Below are 20324 nucleotides of genomic sequence, written 5' to 3' on the forward strand. Positions count from 1 at the left end.
GTATATTCACAGTGGGTACGGAAAGTATTCAGACCCCTTTAAATTTTTCACTGTTTCATTGCAGCCATTTGGTAAATTAAAAAAAGGGTTGTTTTTTTTCAAAGTAATGTACACTCTGCACCCCATCTTCACTGAAAAATACAGAAATATAGAAATTCTTGCAAAGCGGTCTGAATACTTTCCGTACCCACTGTATGTAAAAACAAAACGTAACAAAATAAAGTACACATATTTGGTATCGCGGAGTCTGTAATGACTTAACCTATAAACATGTCACACGAGTTGTTAACTTAATTGAACACAAATATAAAAAAAAGTGCCAAAAAATAATGCGTTTTCATCGTCCTGTAAAAAGAAAAAACGTGATCAGAAATTCAAATGGAAATAAAAAATGGTATCTTTGAAAATGTCATCTTCTGCAAAAAAAAACAAGCCACCATACAGCTCCATCAGTAGAGAAATTAAAGTTATAGCTGTCAGAAAATAGCAATTTTTTTATTGCTATTTTCTGACAGCTATAACTTTAATTTCTCTACTGATGGAGCTGTATGGTGGCTTGTTTTTTTTTGCAGAAGATGACATTTTCAAAGATACCATTTTTTATTTCCATTTGAATTTCTGATCACGTTTTTTCTTTTTACAGGACGATGAAAACGCATTATTTTTTGGCACTTTTTTTTATATTTGTGTTCAATTAAGTTAACAACTCGTGTGACATGTTTATAGGTTAAGTCATTACAGACTCCGCGATACCAAATATGTGTACTTTATTTTGTTACGTTTTGTTTTTATGATTTTTTTATCATTTTCTTCTATAAAATATTTTTTTTAATCACTTTTACCATATGGTGAACGACATAGAAAAAAAAACAATTCCTGGTACCAATAAAAACGTCAACTCATCCCACAAAAAAACAAAACAGCACATTACTCTGTTGGCAGAAATATAGAAACATTATAGGTAGATGGAAACCCCAACATAAGTGCTCAGTGTAGAGCACAGGGTAAATGTGATTCAAAATGTTGTGTAAAATGTTCCCAATAAAAGCTTCAACTCAAACTAAAAAAAAAATTAAGTCCCCACTCAGGTCCGTCATCTGTCAATGGAAATATAGGGGACTTCCACATTACTGGTAGCATAATCCTTCTGGAAAAGCATTATGGCTCCTCGCCCCCCAGATGCCCTCCTCCCTTCTGAGCCTAAACCATATTTAGCATCCATATGTTTGGAATTTCTGTAGGAATGAGAGCCTGCTTAATTTACGGCTTTCATGTCTCCAGAAGCACAAGCTACACACAATGTATAAGCACTACAATGTATGGGCACTAAAACGAACTGGGCACTACAATGTATGGATACAATAATGGCAGTGTCGCGGCTCTGTTGTCGGTTGTCCCGGATCCAGGGGCTCCTTCCCTTTCCCTAAAACTAAGGGAGCCCTAGCTCGCCCTGCTCCCCGATTACTTCTGATGGTGAAAACGCCTGGGCCAGGTAGCTTACCTTAGCTCCTGAATCTGGCCTCAGTCTGTACCCTTCCGCCACCCAGGGAAGAGGGGAGCAGTAGTGTCCCATAGTACACCAACTAGACCAACAGGGTAATACGAACAGCGGTAACAAAAAATACCAAATGTACAAATATACTCAAACATACAACAGAGGAATGCATCGGGGAGTGGAGGATGGGGTTAAACCAAAGTAGGAGAAGAAAGGAAATCGCACTCAAAACCTAGCACCAGTCACAGATAAATCCACCAAACGCCTTCTCCAATAATAACCAACAACCTCCAGCCATGCAGCAAAAGCTACTCTGACAATGAGTGCTAGCCAGGACCAAGTTTATATAGGAGATAGGAGTGGCTAACAGTGCATAGCTGAGAGTTCCAGGAACTCTCAACTGAGCAGATTAACCCCTGCACTGCTAAAAGAAATCAACGCCATTTAATAAGAAGGTAAAGTGCTTCTAATCTGTGCTGGAGTAGGAGAAATAAAACTGTAGTCTTCTGGCCTCTCTCTGTCTCGGTAAACCTGTGACAGGCAGCTTGCAATTTTCACTCGGCAAAAACCACTGCCGCTTCTTTCTGGAAAATACCCAAGAAGTCAAAGTCATTACTACACCTGTAGACAAATTCCCACAGAAGTGTAATTTCCAAAATGGGATCACCCTGGGGGAATTCTGCTCTTTTGAATATGGAGTCTGCAAACTATTTTATGATAATTTGTTCTCACAGATTCAAACAGTGCTCCTTCCTTCCCTCGCCACGTGACTAAGCAGTACTGTACAGCCCATATGGGCTATTGCCACGTTCAGCAGAAATTGTGTGACAAATTTTGGTGCCATTTTTACCCATTTCCCTGTGTGAAAATGTAAAATCTGGGGCTAAAACAACATTTTTGTGTAAAAAAATGTAATTATTTTTTCATCACTGCCAAATGGTACCACAGGGGCTCCTCTAGTGATCTCTTCCCATCCGCAAACCATGAAGGCAAAATCTGCACTATAATATGGTGTTCCTTCCTTTCTAAGCTTTGCACTGTTCCTGAAAAGTAGTTCCCGAATACACCGGCACACTCAGGAGAAATTGCACAACAAACTGTGAGGCCCATTTTTTCCTATTAGCCCTTATAAAAATTACAAACTTGGGGCTAAGACAACATTTTAGAGGTAAAAATGTAATCAGTCTTTCTTCACCGCACAATGGTTTAAAATTCTGTAAGAGGAATCAGTGTACTCAGGAGAAACAGAACAACAAATTTTGTGGTCCATGTTCTGTTTTGAAAAGGAAAAATGTGTGGATAAAAACATTTTTGCAGGAAAAATGTAGTTTTTAATTTTTATGGCTCAAAGTTATAAAATTCTGTGAAACAACTATGAGTCAATGTGCTCACCACATATTTAGACAAATTCCTTGAGGGGTGCAGTTTCCAAAATGGGGTCCTTTGAGGGGAGTTTCCACTGTTTAGGTACATCATGAGCTTTGTTAACACGGCATGGCGTCCGCTCTCTTTTCCACCCAATCTTGCACTCCCAAAGTTGAATATTGTCCTCTCCTTTTCGAGCCCTGCCTTGCGTCCAAACAGTAGTTTTATACCACATATGAGGTATCAGTGTGCTCATGAAAAGCTGCACAAGTTATAAGATTCATTTTCTCCTGTTACCCTTTTGAAAATGTTAAATTTGCGGCTAAAACATTATTTTTGTAGGAAAAAGTAAAAATTTTCATATTTTCCTTCAACATTGCTTTAATTCCTGTGAAGTCCTGTAAGGGTTAATACACTTCTTGAATGTAGTTTTGAGCACTTTGATGGTGTAATTTGTAAAATGGTGTCACACAAGACCCTCAAAGTCACTTCAAATGGAATATGGTCCCTAAAATTTGGTTGTGTAAATTTTGTTGGAAAAATTAGAAATTGCTGATAAATGATTAACCCTTCTAAATTCTTAAAAAAAAAAAAAAAAAAGTTTAAAAAATGATGCTGATGTGAATGGGAAATATTATTAACTAGACAAAACTCAAGGGCGGGTCCTTCAGAGGTTCAAATGGCCTGGATGTCCCTGAGACATTGTTAGTTTCTGACGGTCCTGCCCTACCTGTCAGCTAACTGCACCAGTATCCCATTACTCCAGTCCCCTAGTGCCGCTGCCCATTATAGATGTCCCATTTGACCAGATTGCAATGGACTTTGTCAGGCCCCTAGTTAAGTCAGCCAAGGTGCACTAGTACATCCTGGTGGTAAGGGACTATTCAACACGGTACCCTCGGCCAGAAGTATAGTTTGAGCGCTAGGCCACATTTTTTCCCCAGACGGGACTGCCAAATGAGATCCTGACAGACGAAGGAAGTCCTTTTATGTCCAAAGTGAAGAGGGAGTTGTGCAAGGCTCTCCAGAATACACAACTCGGACGTTGGTGTACCATCCACAGACAGACGGCCTGGTGGAGAGGTTCCACAACACCCTAAAAGTCCATGATTAAGAATGTTGTTGAGAAGGATGGCCGAGACTGGGATTGCCTAATTCCATACCTGTTAGGCTCTATTAGGGACGTTCCACAGGCCTCTACAGAGTTGGGACGTTCCACAGGCCTCTACAGAGTTTTCACGGTTTGAGCTGCTATATGGATGGCAGCCTCCTGGTCTTCTGGATACTGCAAAGAAGACCTGGGAAGCAGAGGTTACACCCCATCGGAGCAGCATCGAGCATGTGGCCCAGATGCAGGAGTGGATCATGAAAGTGATGCCGATTGTGAGGGAGAGCCTCAAGCACAAGAGGTTCAGGCAAGGGTATACAATCGGGCAGCGAGGCTGAGACAGTTTAGACCTGGAGACCGGGTCTTGGTGTTGGTACTCAGAGTCGAAAGTAGATATCCCGTAGATATATAATTTCACAAGCCCATGTGGCACTAAAGGTTGTTTAGCCTTTACCTAATAAATAAATAATAAAAAACAAATGCCCTGACTTTTGATCACTAGCAAATCACAGCTGACCTCAACCTCAAGCCCCACCTGATTGCCAATGTACCAGGGAAATCGTGAAAACAAGTCAAATAGCCAGAATTACCTTATGGGGAAATATCTGCGCTGCAGGTTATTTAGATAGGGGGGGGGGGGGGCAAATTCAGAATAGCAAAAGTAGTTAGAGATAATACCAATATTTGTACAGAAAAATGCTTAATAATACATCATACACTTACTCCTTACTTGCTACAATGCAGCGATAATGGTGATCATGAGACGTTTCAGAAAGGTCCTTTTGGCTTTAAAGTAACTATCAGGATGTCCACGTATAGCTTGAATAAATCTGTAGTTGCTCCAAGATGTAAAATACCAAGGTGTAAACCTGTCCCGGCCGGGATCCCTGAAGAAGGAGTCTGCCGACTCCGAAACGCGTTGGATTAGCTTTTTGGTCTATGGTGCGATCTGTACTCATCCTCCAGCCGATCACGTGATACCCCACGTGCTTGTGACGTCACGCGAGGTCCTGCAGCCCTGCTGCACCTCGCCGGCAAACTGTTACTGGAAGCGCGCGCTATCGTCTTGTGAGTGGATTCTTATCTACAATATAATACAGGTGCCTGTCACCGGCCGGGACAGGTTTACACCTTGGTATTTTACATCTTGGAGCAACTACAGATTTATTCAAGCTATACGTGGACATCCTGATAGAGTTACTTTAAAGCCAAAAGGACCTTTCTGAAACGTCTCATGATCACCATTATCGCTGCATTGTAGCAAGTAAGGAGTAAGTGTATGATGTATTATTAAGCATTTTTCTGTACAAATATTGGTATTATCTCTAACTACTTTTGCTATTCTGAATTTGCCCCCCCCCCCCTATCTAAATAACCTGCAGCGCAGATATTTCCCCATAAGGTATTACGTTTGGCCCTTTTTTTGCCTATATTTTTTGAACTATTTGGTAGTTAGTTCTTAATATTTGCTGCAGCAGGCTAAGTGAATATAGTGCAGCGCCCTTATTTATGTTTAATCTTGTTAAATAGCCAGAATTGGCTCATCTCATGTGATGCACCACTTCTGGGGCGGCTGTGGGCTGGTATTTTTAGGCTGAGAAGGGCCCAATAACCGTGGACCTTCAGCCTGTTGTCTGATATAGGCGACCACTCGCAGCATGCTGGGATTTTTTCCTCAGCCAGATTCCAGCTGAGGAAAACCTCGCAGGTTAACACTGGTCGTTGAATAACATTGGTACAAGTACAATGCGATTTTTTTAACGCATTGAACTAGCCGATTTTATACACAGACATGAGTCAACCTTAAAACTACGAATTTCTGTAGCTGGGATACAGGCAGAGATACATCCTGTTGAAATGCTTCTACCTCTCCTTCTGATTTCAGCCAGTGTGACGCAGGAGGAGGTAGCCAGCTGGGCAAGCATGAATTGGCCAAATTATGAACTAAGTATCTTCATTTTTCATATTATCTAGAACAGTAATGCAATTCAGATTTCATATATTTCATGTTTACATGTTATAGCACTACAGAGTGCAACTTTATTTTTGAATTATGTATATAGGGATGTCTACTCTTAGTATGCACCTGTACACACCAATTTTCTGTTTGGAAGTGACTGTCTTGTCATTTACGGCTGGGCAACTAAAAGGTTGAAAAAAGTCACAGAGAAAAAAGCAGAGATGTTTACCTGATGAAGCCTCCAACCAAATGCACTGGCAGGGTACATGGACCCGATTAATGATGGCAAACACACAGGTGCAAAAAATACCGATGAAACAACCACTTTCAATCCAGTGTTGGCTGTTTGGTATTAGTGCACAAAAAGATAAGCGATAATAGTCTGTATGTGGCATTGTTCACACAGGCAATGCAGAGCATCTGGTCTACAGCCTATTACTAACGCACATACAGGTGGGCCGCCCAGTGCTACAAAATGCATGCTGTGTGAATAGAGGCCTACAGTTTACAGAGCCATCTTGGTCCGACTGCGCCCTGCAAGATAAAGTGCAAAAAAACCCACATATCAATGTATGTATGGTATTAGTTTATATTGGGGCCTCAATACGTAAGCCGGCAACCCACGTCAAGGGTCCTTACATTTTGCCAGTCCTAACGCTAAACATAAAATAAAAGCTCACCGACACAAAAAGAGGACTTAAAAATCCTCCAAAAAATTGACAAAAGTCACAGAGAAAAAAGCAGAGATGATTACCTGCTGAAGCCTCCAACCTAAACTAATACCTTATATACATTGATATGTGGGTTTTTTTTGCACTTTATCTTGCAAGGTGCAGTTGGACCCAGATGGCATGCACTTTGAAGCACTGGGCGGCTCGCCTGTATGTGCGTTAGGCTGCTTTCACACTAGCGTCGTACGATGCATGTCGCAATGCGTCGTTTTGGAGAAAAAACGCATCCTGCAAAATTGCCTGCAGGATGTGTTTTTTCTCCATACACTTGCATTAGCGACGCATTGCCACGCGTTGCATCCGTCGTGCGACGGATGCATCGTGTTTTGGCAGACCGTCGACACAAAAAAAGTTACATGTAATGTTTTTTAGTGCGTTGTGTCTGCCATTTCCGACCGCGCATGTGCGGCCGGAACTCCACCCCTGCCTCCCCGGACATCACACTGGGGCAGCGGATGCGTTGTAAAACTGCATCCGCTGCCCCCGTTGTGTTTTTCTTGCACAGTATGCGTCGGTACGTCGGCACGTCGCATTGCGACGTACGACGCTAGTGTGAAAGTAGCCTTAGTAATAAGCTGTAAACCAGATGCTCTGCATTGCCTGTGTGAACAATGCCACATACAGACTAGTATCTCTTATCTTTTAGTGCACTAATACCAAACAGCCAACACTGGATTGAAAGTGGTTATTTCATCGGTATTTTTTGCACCTGTGTGTTTGCCATCATTAATCGGGTCTGCTGTACCCTGCCAGTGCATTTGGTTGGAGGCTTCAGCAGGTAATCATCTCTGCTTTTTTCTCTGTGACTTTTTCCAATTTTTTTGAGGATTTCTAAGTTCTCTTTTTGTGTCGGTGAGCAACTAAAAGGTTGCAGGGACAGGAGACAGATGATAATCTTACGCCCCTGTGTAATACTCGGTTTTCTGTGCATCACAACAGCAAAGTTAAAAAGAAAAATGTTTAGAAAAATTAATTAAAATTAGGATTGTTTTTTAAATTTTTTATGTTCTTTGGCATTGTAAAAAAAAAAATATATACGTTTTTGGCATTGCCACGTCTGTTCACTACCCCTCTAGATAAATACTTTGAAGGGTTATAGTTTCCAAAAATGATCACTTCTGGAGGGAGGGGATGTTTCCGGTGTACTAATGATTCAGGGGCGCTGCAAATGCAATATGTCAAAAGAAAACCTTTTAGGAAAAATAAGGCAGTCCAAAAAGGCATTCAATATGTAACTCCTGGAGAAGCAGTTTAAGGTAGTGTCATTTTTTGCCGCCTGAGATCAAATGCTCAACTGTATTCATGGTAGAGGCAGGCCTGTGTGCAACATTACAACAATTTTATCTAGGAGACTCTGATTACAGCAATGTGTCACTTACTGTGCTGCTTGCTGCGCTTTTGCTAAAAAAGTTTTCACAGCTGCTGATTTACCAGTTCTCTGAATGCGGAGTCCTGTATAACCATGCCCACAACAATGATTGGCAGCTTTCTGTATACACTGTGCATAGGCAGAAAGCTGCTAATCAGTGGCACTATCACTAGTCCTCTAGTAATAATCTCCTGCTTATAAAACACTGATTATATTTAAACAACAACAAATGGCCAATAAGGGACATCACTGGAATCAGGATCTCTGTCCCCATATTATGCTGCTCTCAGAATAAATAGCAAAAACCTGCTGACAGATTCTCTTTAAAAAATAGCAGTTTGACAGTTTGTTTGTCCATATGAGATCCTTGCACTTTGGTATTTTTTATCCTGAGCAGGCTGTGTGGCATGTGTTGCACAGAAGCCTTCCTGCAATCCTTTTCGTTATACTGGGTCTATCAGTAGCATAATATAGAAATATTATAAATGCTATTTAGGCATTAGCAGAAAATATACAGTTCTGATGCATAGAAAAAGGGATTTAGAAGAAACTGCACATCTGTAATCTCTTTGTAGCATTCCAGAGAGCGAATGCTGCTATTGGCAAAGGGATTATAAGCAAAGTATGCACAAAAGTGACAAGTATGTACATACCATGATAGTGGTAAATTTTGGTCACTATGATTTGCGTATCATTATGAAAATACCAAAAGTCTGACAAAAAATAAGAAAATGTTGCAATTTTCAAACTTTATTTTTTTTATGCCCTTAATCCCTTCAAGACCCAGCCTATTTTGACCTGGCCATTTTTTGCAATTCTGATCAGTGTCCCTTTATGAGGTAATAACTTAGGAACGCTTTAATGGATCCTAGCAATTCTGAGACTGTTTTTCCGTGACATATTGGGTTTCACGATAGTGGTAAATTTAGGTTGATAATTTTTGCATTTATTTGTGAAAAAATTGGAAATTTTTATTCTGTTAAACCAGAGAGTTATGTGACACAAAATAGTTAATAAATAACATTTTCCACATGTCTACTTTACATCAGCACAATTTTGGAAACAAATTTTTCTTTTTGTTAGGAAGTTATAAGGGTAAAAGTTGACCAGCGATTTCTCATTTTTTCAACAAGATTTACAAAACTATTTTTTTAGGGACATTTCACATTTGAAGTGACTTTGGGGGGTCAATATGACAGAAAATACCCAAAAGTGACACCATTCTAAAAACTGCATCCCTCAAGCTGATCAAAACCACATTCAAGAAGTTTATTAACCCTTCAGGTGTTTCCACAGCAGCAGAAGCAACATGGAAGGAAAAAAAATGAACATTTACCGTAACTTTTTAGTCACAAAAATGAACTTTTAGTAACAATTTTTTAAATTTTCCCAAGGATAAAACGAGAAAGTGGACCCCAAAAGTTGTCCAATTTGTCCTGAGTACGCTAAAACCCCATATGTGGGGGGGAAGCACCGTTTGGGAGCACTGCAGAGCTCGGAATGGAAGGAGCGCCATTTGACTTTTTGAATGGAAAATTAGCTCCAATCGTTAGCGGACACCATGTCGCATTTGGAGAGCCCCTGTGCGCCTAAACTTTAGAGCTCCTAGACAAGTGACCCCATTTTGGAAACTATACCCCCCAGTGAACTTATCTAGATGTGTGGTGAGCACTTTGAACCCCCAAGTGCTTCACAGAATTTTATAACGCAGAGCCGTGAAAATAAAAAATCTTTTTTTTTTTTCCACAAAAATAATTTTTTAACCCCAAATTTTTATTTTTCCAAGGGTAACAGGAGAAATTAGACCCCCAAAGTTGTTGTGCATTTTTTCCTGAGTACGCTGATGCCCCATATGATGGGGTAAACCACTGTTTGGGTGCATGTCGGGGCTCGGAAGGGAGGGAGCACTCTTTGACTTTTTGAATGCAAGATTGGCTGGAATCAATGGTGGCGCCATGTCGTGTTTGGAGAGCCCCTTATGTACCTAAACAGTGGAAACCCCCCAATTCTAACTCCAACCCTAACCCCAAGACACCCCTAACCCTAATTCCAACCCTAAGTATAACCCTAATCACAACCCCAACACACCCCTAACCCTAATCCCAACCCTAACCATAACCCTAATCACAACCCTAACCCCAACACACCCCTAACCACCACCCTAACCCCAACACACCCCTAACCCTAATCCCAACCCTAACCATAACCACAAGCCTAACCCTAACACACCTGTAACCCTAATCTTAACCCCAATTCCAACCCTAATTGCAACCCTAACCCCAACCCGAACTCTAATTCCAACCCTAACCCTAATTCTAACACTATCCCTAATTCCAACCCTAACCCTAATTCCAACCCTAACCCTAGTGGAAAAATAAAAATAAATATATTTTCTTTTTTCTTTATTTCATTATTTTCCCTACCTATGGGGGTGATAAAGTGGGGGTTATTTACTATTTTTTTATTTTGATCACTGTGATAGGGTTTATCACAGTGATCAAAATGTACTTGGAATGAATGAATGAATGAATCTGCCGGCCATTTTGGAAGATGGCGGCACCCATGGGGGAAGACGGACGGACACCAGGAGGGATACCAGGACTCGGGAGTTACCGGGGGGTGGGATCAGACCGTGGGGGGAGCAGAGGACAGGATGGAGGGGAGAGGAGTGCAGCGGAGGACAGGAAAGACTGACGGCGGTGGCAGATCGCCGCCGTCAGTCGGTGGCAGATCACGGTCTCCAACCGTGGCTGATGATATTGCAGCATCGGCCATGGCTGGATTGTAATAGTTCAATATTTCACCAAGTTTCATTGGTAAAATTTTACAATTGCTCTGATTGGCGGTTTCACTTTCAGCAGCCAATCAGAGCGTTCGTAGCCACGGTGGGGGGGGGGGGCAAAGCCACCCCTCCTGGGCTCAAGTACAAGTCCCCCCGTACCTGCAGGTCGGGTGACGTTTGAGTTAACCCTTTCACCCGACCTGCAGGAATGCGATCCCGCCATGACGCCACATAGGCGTCACAGGTCGGATTGGCACCGACTTTCATGACGCCTATGTGGCATCACAGGTCAGGAAGGGGTTAAATCAGATAATTATACCAAACAAAGTAATTTATAAATAAAATTTCCCTCATGTCTATTTTACATCAGCAGAATCCTTGAATCATATTTTTTTTTCGTTAGGAAGTTAGAAGGGTTAAAAGTTGATCAGCAATTTCTCAACTTTCTAACAAAATTTACATAACCATTTATTTAGGGACCACATCACATTTGAAGTGACGTTGAGGGATCTATATTACAGAAAATACCCAAAAGTGACACCATTCTAAAAACTGCACCCCCAAAGTCCTCAAAACCACTTCGAAGAAGTTTATTAACCCTTCAAGTGCTTCACAGGAATTAATGGACTGTGGAAGGAAATAATTAACAGTTTACTTTTTTTCACAAAGATTTTGCTTCAGTCCAAAAATTTTTTACTTTCACAAGGGTAACAAGAGAAAATGGAGCCCAAAATTTGTTGTGCAATTTCTCTTGAGTACGCCGATACCCCACATGTTGGGGAAAACTAGACCCCCTGATGGATTTTATCCAGGAGTATAGTGAGGATTTTTAGCCCAAATGTACTACATAGAATTTGATTAAATAAAGTTGTCATATTGAATATGTCATCATTAGTGTTGAGGAAAAGTGCTTGCTACTCGAGTTTGCATTGGGGTGCTCGGGTATACACCAAATATCCCGAGTGCTCGGACGACCCAGATGCAAACTCAAGTAGCGAGCACTTACGCTCAACATTAGTTATCATATTGTCAAAGTTTTTTGGTTTTCTAACTTTTAAAAAACCCTAATCCTAGCCCTAACTTAACCACAACCCTAGTCCTAGCCTAACCCACACCCTAGCCTAGCCCCAACAGCAAAGAATGTAAGAAATAAAAAATTATAAAATAAAAAAATGTAATCAGACTAAGGGGATGACATACTAATTATTTATTTTTCCAGGAAGTGTTGATGGACGGCCAGGGATTAGAAGAGATATAAATGCTTTTAATAGCAGGCACCCTTTTTTATGCGATCGGGGATTGGAAAAAACATCCCTGATCGTGTACTCCAGGGTCTCAGCTACTCCCTGCAGCTGAAGCCCCAGAGAATTTCTGACACGGGGGGGATGAGAAAGGGGGGAATGCACTATAACCTTATTCCCAATTGCCATTTCATTACGTTTTAATGTGTATCGGCGGTAGTTAAGGGGTTAAAAGAAAATGGTGAATAAAAAACTTTTGATGCTGGGGCTTAAAATGCCATAAGCTCTCCAATTAGTTTTCATTGTGGTGACTTGTGGGCTAGAGAACTGGGTTTAAAAGTATAAACAGCTACTGGGCGTGCACCTAAGTTTCTCACTATACAGACGCTTATGAAAGTGTTCACCCCCTTGGCTTTTTACCAATTTTTTTGGTACATTACAACTTGTGTTTAAATATTTTTGTAATCTGATTTGTGTGTGATGCATCAGCATTAAATAGTCTAAATTTGAGAAGTGAAGCGAGAAAAATATAGGCATAAATTAAATTTATGGGATCAAATATCTAAAAATCCTACCCCTAAAAATTTCTGGTGCAAGCAATTACCTTCATAAGTCACATGCTTAGTGAAAGGAAGTCCACTTGTGTGCAATCTATGTGTCACATGGTCTGTCAGTACATACATACAATTCTGAAAGGTCACAGAGGCTGCAACATCATTAAGCAAAAGGCACCACTATCCAAACAACACCATGAAGACGAAGGAGATCTCCAAACAAGTCAGGGACAAAGTTGTTGAGAAATACAAGTCATGGCTGGGCTATAAAACAATATCCCAATCTATGACGATCACTTGGGGCACCATCAAATGGAAAGAACATGTTACTACAACAAACCTGCCAACAGAGGGCCGCTCACCAAAACGCTCAGCCGGAGCAAGGAGGGAATTAACCCATTACCATCCAATGACGGATATATCCGACATTGCACACCTCTCCCTGCTCATCGCCGGAGCCCGCACCTTTTCGGGCACATGACAGCTGATCTGATCAAGCAAGTGAGCATATCTGCTACATAGCTGCAGCCCTGATTTAAGTATTACAAACGATCGGATGATCGCAGCTTCTAGTCTCCCATGGAGAATATTAAAGAAGGTAAAAAAAAGTTGTTTTTTTTTAAAAAAAGGAATAAAAGTTCAAATCACCCCCCCATTCGCTCCATTCAAAATAAAACAATAAAAAAAAATCAAATATACACATATTTGGTATCGCCGTGTTCAGAATCACCTGATCTATCAATATATAAAAGAATTAATCCAATAAGTAAAAGACGTAGCGATAAAAAAAATCGAAATGCCAGAATTACGTTTTTTTTGGTCGCTGCAACATTGCAATGAAATGCAAAAGATCGTATACATACCAAAATTGTATCAATAAAAATGTCATATTAGCACGCAAATAACAAATACGTCCTCACCCGTCCCCAGATCCCGAAAAATAGAGACACTACGGGTCTTGGAACATGGCAACTTTTTTTTTTTTTTTTTACAAACTTTGGATTTTTTTTTTCACCACTTAAAAAAGAACCTAGACATGTTTGGTGTCTGTGAACTTGTAATTACCTGGAGAATCATATTGGTGGGTCAGTTTTAGCTTTTAGGGAACGTGTTAAAAAAAAATCCAAAAAACATTGTGGAATTGAACTTTTTTGCAATTTCACCGCATTTGGATTTTTTTCCCCGTTTTCCAGTACACAGTATGGTAAAATCAATGGTGCCATTCAAAAGTACAACTCGTCTCGCAAAAAAACAAGCGCTCACATGGCCATATTGACTGAAAAATAAAAAAGTTATGGCTATGGGAAGAAGGGGAGCAAAAAATGGAAATGCAAAAATGGAAATACCCCTGGTCCTTAAGGGGTTAATCAGAGAGGCAGAACAGAGACCAAAGGTAACCCTGAAGGAGCTGCAGAGTTCCCAAGTAAAGAGTGCAGTATCTGACCATACGACCACACACCATAAAAGGTGGCCTTTATGGAAGAGTGGGCAGAAAAAAACCTTTACTTACACACAAAAATTGTAAGGCTCGGTTTGAGTTTGCAAAAAAAATGTGGGAGAATTCCAAAATGTATGGAGGAGCTGTGGTCAGACGAGACAAAAATTTTACTTTTTTACATGGTAAACGCTATGTCTAGCGCCAAACCAACAAAGGTCATCACCCCAAGAACACCATCCCGACAGTGAAACATGGTGGTGGCAGCATTATGCTGTGGAGATGTTTTTCAACAGCAAGGACAGGGAAAACGGTCCGAGTCCAGGGGAAGATGGTGTGAATTATAGGGATATTTTTGAGCAAAACCTGTTTCAGGCTGTCAGTGATTTGAGACTGGGACGGAGGTTCACTTTCCAACAAGAAAATGACCCAAAGCATACTGCGAAAACAACACGCAAAGTATTTATGGGGAAATGTGAAAATGTTTTAGAGTGACCCAGTCAAAGCTCAGACCTTAATCCAATTGAGAATCTGTGGTCAGACTTGAAGATTGCTGTTCACCGGAGGAAACCATCTAACTTGAAGGAGCTTGAGCAGTTTCACCTTGAGGAATGGCCAAGAATCACAGTGGCAAGATGTGGAAAGCTCAGACACTTATCCAAAGCGACTTGAAGCTGTAATTGCTGCAAAAGGAGAATCTACAAAGTGCTGACTTTAGGGGGGTGAATAGTTATGCACACTGAAGTTTTCAGAAATTTTGTCCTATTTGTTGTTTGCTTCACAATAAAAAGACAAACACATTTTCACAGTTGTAGGTATGTTCTTTACATGAACTGATGCAAACTCTAAAAAAACAGTGAAATTCCAAGTTGTGAGATGGCAAAACACGAAAAATGACAAAGGGGTGAATGCTTTCACAAGCCACTGTATGCATACATTGGACTATGGGAACAATTCAGAGTCCACAGTGTATAACTGCACCACAGAAAGAAGTTAAACATGTCCTCATTCATTATCAACAAGCATTATCTGTTTTCTGTATTTAGCCGTTATTACTCACCTGGGCTTAGATCTATAGGAATTCCCACCTCCTGATCACCCATCTCATAGGTCTCTTCATCATCCTCTAAAACTTCAACTTTAATATCCATGAAATCTTCAGCCTGTATCAACAAATGATTCAACGATATAAGAATGGATCTAACCTCACGAGACATATTCAACAAAGTATGAAATACTAGAAGTATTTTTAGGCCATGTACTGACCTAAATTCATCATTTAGTTATCGCCTTCCTCATTACATAAAATACTGTAATACACCTATAAATACAATAAAAATGTAGATATTCTACTAGCTGGATCGTTTTGCTATTTTGTGAGCTCAGCTTACCTGAAAATCTTCTAAGTCATTTTCCTCTAGACAATCATAGGAATGCAGAGAACTGGGACATCTTTCTGGTGTGGATTTGTTACTGGATTCATCTGCAGGAAACGTATATACACAGTGAAGAAATACATTTTATATGCAGGATAATCAGATGATGATCTTGCTTTCATCAATAAAAGTTTACCAGCTGATGTTTGTGGCTGGTGGTCCTCCATCATGACGTGATTGTACAGTTCCTTGTGTCCTCCTATATACTCCCACTCCTCCATGGAGAAATGGACAGTGACATCCTGACACCTTACAGGAACCTGATACACAATGATAGTTAACAAAAGGCTCAGTAATAGGAAACAGAGTATGGTTATCAATGGAAAACACTCTGATTTGGATATATTTAACAGTGGTGTAGACAGGGATCAGTATAGGGCCCTCTTCTTTTTAGTGTATTTATTGACCAGAAAAGGACCTTGACCAGAAAAGGACCAAGTGCAGTAAATTTATGGTGCAAAATTAAAGCTCATGCAGTCTAGCAAGAGCAGGTACTGTCCCTGGCTGTCAATAGTGAATCCTAGGGAGAAAACAGAAGATGTTTATTACTGCTTCAATGGTCTCCATTACGGGCTACTTATTGCTCAGTGAGCCCTATAAAGTGAAGCAAACCATGGGCAGTGAAGATATTTCTATAGAATCTGGAAGTCACATAATCACTGGGCTTCTGCTGTCCCAGTTGGGTTGCTTGGTACTTCCAGATTAGCTCTGTCACTGAAACCTTGCAAAGTAGGATAATCTTTTCCCAGTTACAGTGAGAAAAAAAATGAACGATAAAACATAAAAAAAATAAATTCTCCAGAGATTTTTTTTATGATCTTTTGAGGACAAATTTATGTTAAATATATAAATAAGTATAACTCATCTGCAAAAAAAAAAAAAGAAAGCAAGATAAACAGGCTCCACTATAAAAAAAAAAAATACTGAAATAATTGTTTTATTTCCACATGACTGTAATAACTTGGAGAATTCATTCAACAGGTTATTTAGTGTGAAAGGTGAAAGTAACCAAAAAAAACAAAAACTAAATCAAAAACAGCTTTTTCCTATATTTACATCACAAAAAGAGAATGAATATAAATTCCATAGTAATTATATGCATTTCAAAGCGGCAGTAAAAAGTAATACAATTTGTCCCACATAAAACAAAAAAATCAAACAGCTACATTTCCCTTGAGAAAGCAACGAGCATCGAGGAGCAGTCATCTTTAGTGTTGGTTGGGGTAACCATTTATTACAGTATATTACTGACCATGCTTTTTTATCTTATACATAATCACGCTTATATATATGCTCTAAATGATGTTTAATATTGCTATATCCCTTGGGGAGAGTCATCAATTGAGTACTTCCTGATTACATTATCTTGTTTTCTATTATACCCGACCCGTACTCCTAGATGTCCGCTAAGGTGTTTGATATTTCCTTACATGTATGTTTTTTTTTTTTTTAACATGACGAAATGTACATTTTTAAACAAATGTAATAAATAATTTATTTTACTCTTATATACGGGAGCATCTCACAAAATTAGAATATCATCAAGAAGTTAATTTATTTCAGTTCTTCAATACAAAAAGTGAAACTCATATATGATATAGAGTCATTATAAACAGAGATCTATTTCAAGTGTTTATTTCTGTTAATGATTATGGCTTACAGCCAATGAAAACCCCAAAGTCATTATCTCAGTAAATTAGAATAGTTAACAAAAACACCTGTAAAGGCTTCCTAAGCGTTTACAAAGGTCCCTTCGTCTGTTTCAGTAGGCATCACAATCATGGGGTAGACTGCTGACTTGACAGATGTCTAGAAGGCAGTCATTGACACACTCCACAAGGAGGGTAAGCCTTAAACGGTCATTGCTAAAAAAAAAAAAAAAAATGGCTGTTCACAGAGTGCTGTATCCAAGCATATTAATGGAAAGTTGACTGCAAGGAAAAAGTGTGGTAGAAAAAGGTGCACAAGTAACCGGGATAACCACAGCCTGGAAAGGATTGTTAAGAAAAGACAATTCAAAAATGTGGGGAGATTCACAAGGAGGGTACTGCTGCTGGAGTCATTGCTTCAAGAGCCCCTACACACAGACATATCCAGCGCATGGGCTACAAGTTTCGCATTCCTTGTGTCAATGAGAAAAATAACTGGACTGTTGCTAAGTGGTTCAAGGTGTTGTTTTCAGATGAAAGTAAATTTTGCATTTCATTTGGAAATCAAGGTCCCAGAGTCTGGTGGAAGAGTGGTGAGGCACACAATCCAAGCTGCTTGAGGTCTAGTGTGAAGTTTCCACAATCAGTAATGGTTTGGGGAGCCATGTCATCTGCTGGTGTAGGTCCACTATGTTTTATCAATACTAAGGTCAGGCAGCAGTCTACCAGAAAATTTTAGAGCACTTCATGCTTCCCTCTCCCGACAAGCTTTTTGGAGATGGAAATTTCATTCTCCAGCAGGACTTGGCACCTGTCCACATTGCCAAAAGTACCAATACCTGGCTTAAAAACAACAGAGACAATGTACCACAACAGTATCACTGTGCTTGATTGGCCAGCAAACTCACCTGACCTTAACCTTATATATATGAAGTATTGTCAAGAGAAGATTTGAGAAACCAGACCCAACAATGCAGACGAGCTGAAGGCTGCTATCAAAGCAACTTGGGTTTCCATAACACCTCAGCAGTGCCACAGGCTGATCGCCTCCATGCCACGCCGCATTGATGCAGTAATTGATGCAAAAGGAGCCACGACCAAGTATTGACTGCATTTACTGAACATACATTTCAGTAGGCCAACATTTCGGATTTTAAAATGATTTTTCAAGCTGGTGTTATAAAGTATTCTAATTTACTGAGATAATGACTTTTGGGGTTTCATTGGCTGTAAGCCATAATCATCAACATTAACAGAAATAAACACTGAAATAGATCCCTCTGATTGTAATGACTCTATATATGAGCTTAACTTTTTGTATTGAAGAACTTGTGAGAAGCACCTGTAAGGGCTCATACCCATTTGTGAGAAAAAAATTGGATTGCACTTGGACCAATGTTATTCAATGGGTGACATGTCATCTGCAATTTTTTTCTCATCTGAAATCACAATGAGAAAAAAATTTGCAGCATGCTGAGATTTGCTGCGTATCTCGGACGATACTCGCCAATGCAAGTCAATGGATGCGAGAAAAAAAACGCACAGCACTCGCACTATGCGAGTGCTGTGCGTTTTTTACGCACCGGTGTCCTTTGAAAAGCCGGCAATTCATATGCAGCTACTGTAATATTCACATTGACAGGTTATAATAGAAAAGATAGAACACACACACACATACATAGAATACATATATACACAAGTCAATATCACACACACTATATATATATATATATATATATATATATATATATATATATATATATATATATATATATATATATATATATATATATATATATATATATATATATATATATATATATATATACACATACACACACACACATACATTTATATTACATAGTTAGAGGGATAGATAGAAGAATAGTGGGTAATTCATTTGCCGGGTTCTGTAAATTCACTGCAGGAGCCGACAGGATAGAAGAGATGGATTACAAACAGTAAATACATATAGAATAGGTACATATATAGATGTCAGGGACAAATACAATTAGTACAGTGTGCGCAAATTAGGAGACATGTACGTAATAAAAGATCATTTCAGGAAAAAAAATGGCGTGGACTCCAGGGCAATTTTCAAAACCAGCAGAGGGAAAGCCAGCGACTGGGGGCAGATGTTTATAGCCAGGGAAGGGGGTAATACCCATGGAGCTTCCCTGGATATTTATATCAACTCACAGTTGTATACTTAGCCTTTACTGGCTATTAAAATGGAGGACCCCCCAAAAAATGACATGGGGTTCTCCCATAAATAATAACCAGCAAAGGCTATGCAGACAGCTGCAGGCTGATATTAATAGCCTAGGAAGGGACCATGGATATGGTCTCCCCCCCAGCTAAAAACATCAGCACTCAACTGCCCCAGAAAAAGCGAATCTGTAAGATGCGCCAATTCTGGCACTTAGCCTTGCTCTTCCCACTTGCCCTGTAGCGGTGGCAAGTGAAGTAATAGTTTGGGGGTTAATATCACCTTTGTAAGGTGACATCAAGCCCAGCTTAGTAATGGAGAGGTGTCAATAAGACACCTGTTCATTACTAATCCTATAGTTGGTACAGGGTTAAATAAAGACACAGCCAGAAAAAAGTATTTTAATGAAATAAAACACTAAACACAGTTTGCCATCTGCCATGCAACGCCCTCAATCTCCTTTAATAAAAAAAACAAAGAAAAAAAAAAAAAAACAACAAACCCACAATATACCATACCTGTCTGGCGTTTAGTCCCACGCTGTAATCCATATCTAAGGAATATACAGTTTACAACCGGGAGCTGATGCTAATGCAACAGCCCCGGCTGTAAACCACTGATGAATGAATGAGAAGATGCCGGCGGCAGCATCACTGACTAGCACTGAAGTCACTGATGCTGTGCTGACTCACAGCTTGACCCGCGGTGAACTCTTGAGTGTGTGAAAATGAACTGGCATTTTCCCACGCTCCAGAGGTCATCCCAGTTCAGCACGGCCGCGAGCGGCAGCTTCAGTGATTAGCGGTGCCGTCACTGATGCTGCGCTGCCTCACAGCCTCAACTGGTATGACCTCTGGAATGTGGGAAAAGCTCAAGAGTTCATTATTAATCAAATACAGTATATACTCGAGTATAAGCCTACCCGAAGCAGAGACACCTAATTTTGCCTCAAATATTGGGTAAGCTTATTGACTTGAGTATAAGCCGGGT

At 40.0% G+C, this 20324-nt stretch overlaps 1 protein-coding gene across 4 annotated transcripts in view; it reads right to left on the reverse strand.

Moving 5' to 3' along the window:
* The window catches only part of LOC143765023 (uncharacterized), a 72409-nt gene that overhangs the window by 7995 nt on the left and 44090 nt on the right, over window positions 1–20324 (reverse strand). For all 4 annotated transcript variants that reach the window (XM_077251247.1, XM_077251249.1, XM_077251248.1 and 1 more), the window contains 3 exons: window positions 15613–15736; window positions 15432–15523; window positions 15101–15203 (listed from right to left, as the gene is read on the reverse strand). In XM_077251247.1, the coding sequence (XP_077107362.1) occupies window positions 15101–15203; window positions 15432–15523; window positions 15613–15736 (319 nt within the window). The remainder of the gene's footprint in view (window positions 1–15100; window positions 15204–15431; window positions 15524–15612; window positions 15737–20324) is intronic.

Source organism: Ranitomeya variabilis, chromosome 4 (genome assembly GCF_051348905.1).
Source record: "Ranitomeya variabilis isolate aRanVar5 chromosome 4, aRanVar5.hap1, whole genome shotgun sequence".
NCBI lineage: Eukaryota > Metazoa > Chordata > Amphibia > Anura > Dendrobatidae > Ranitomeya > Ranitomeya variabilis.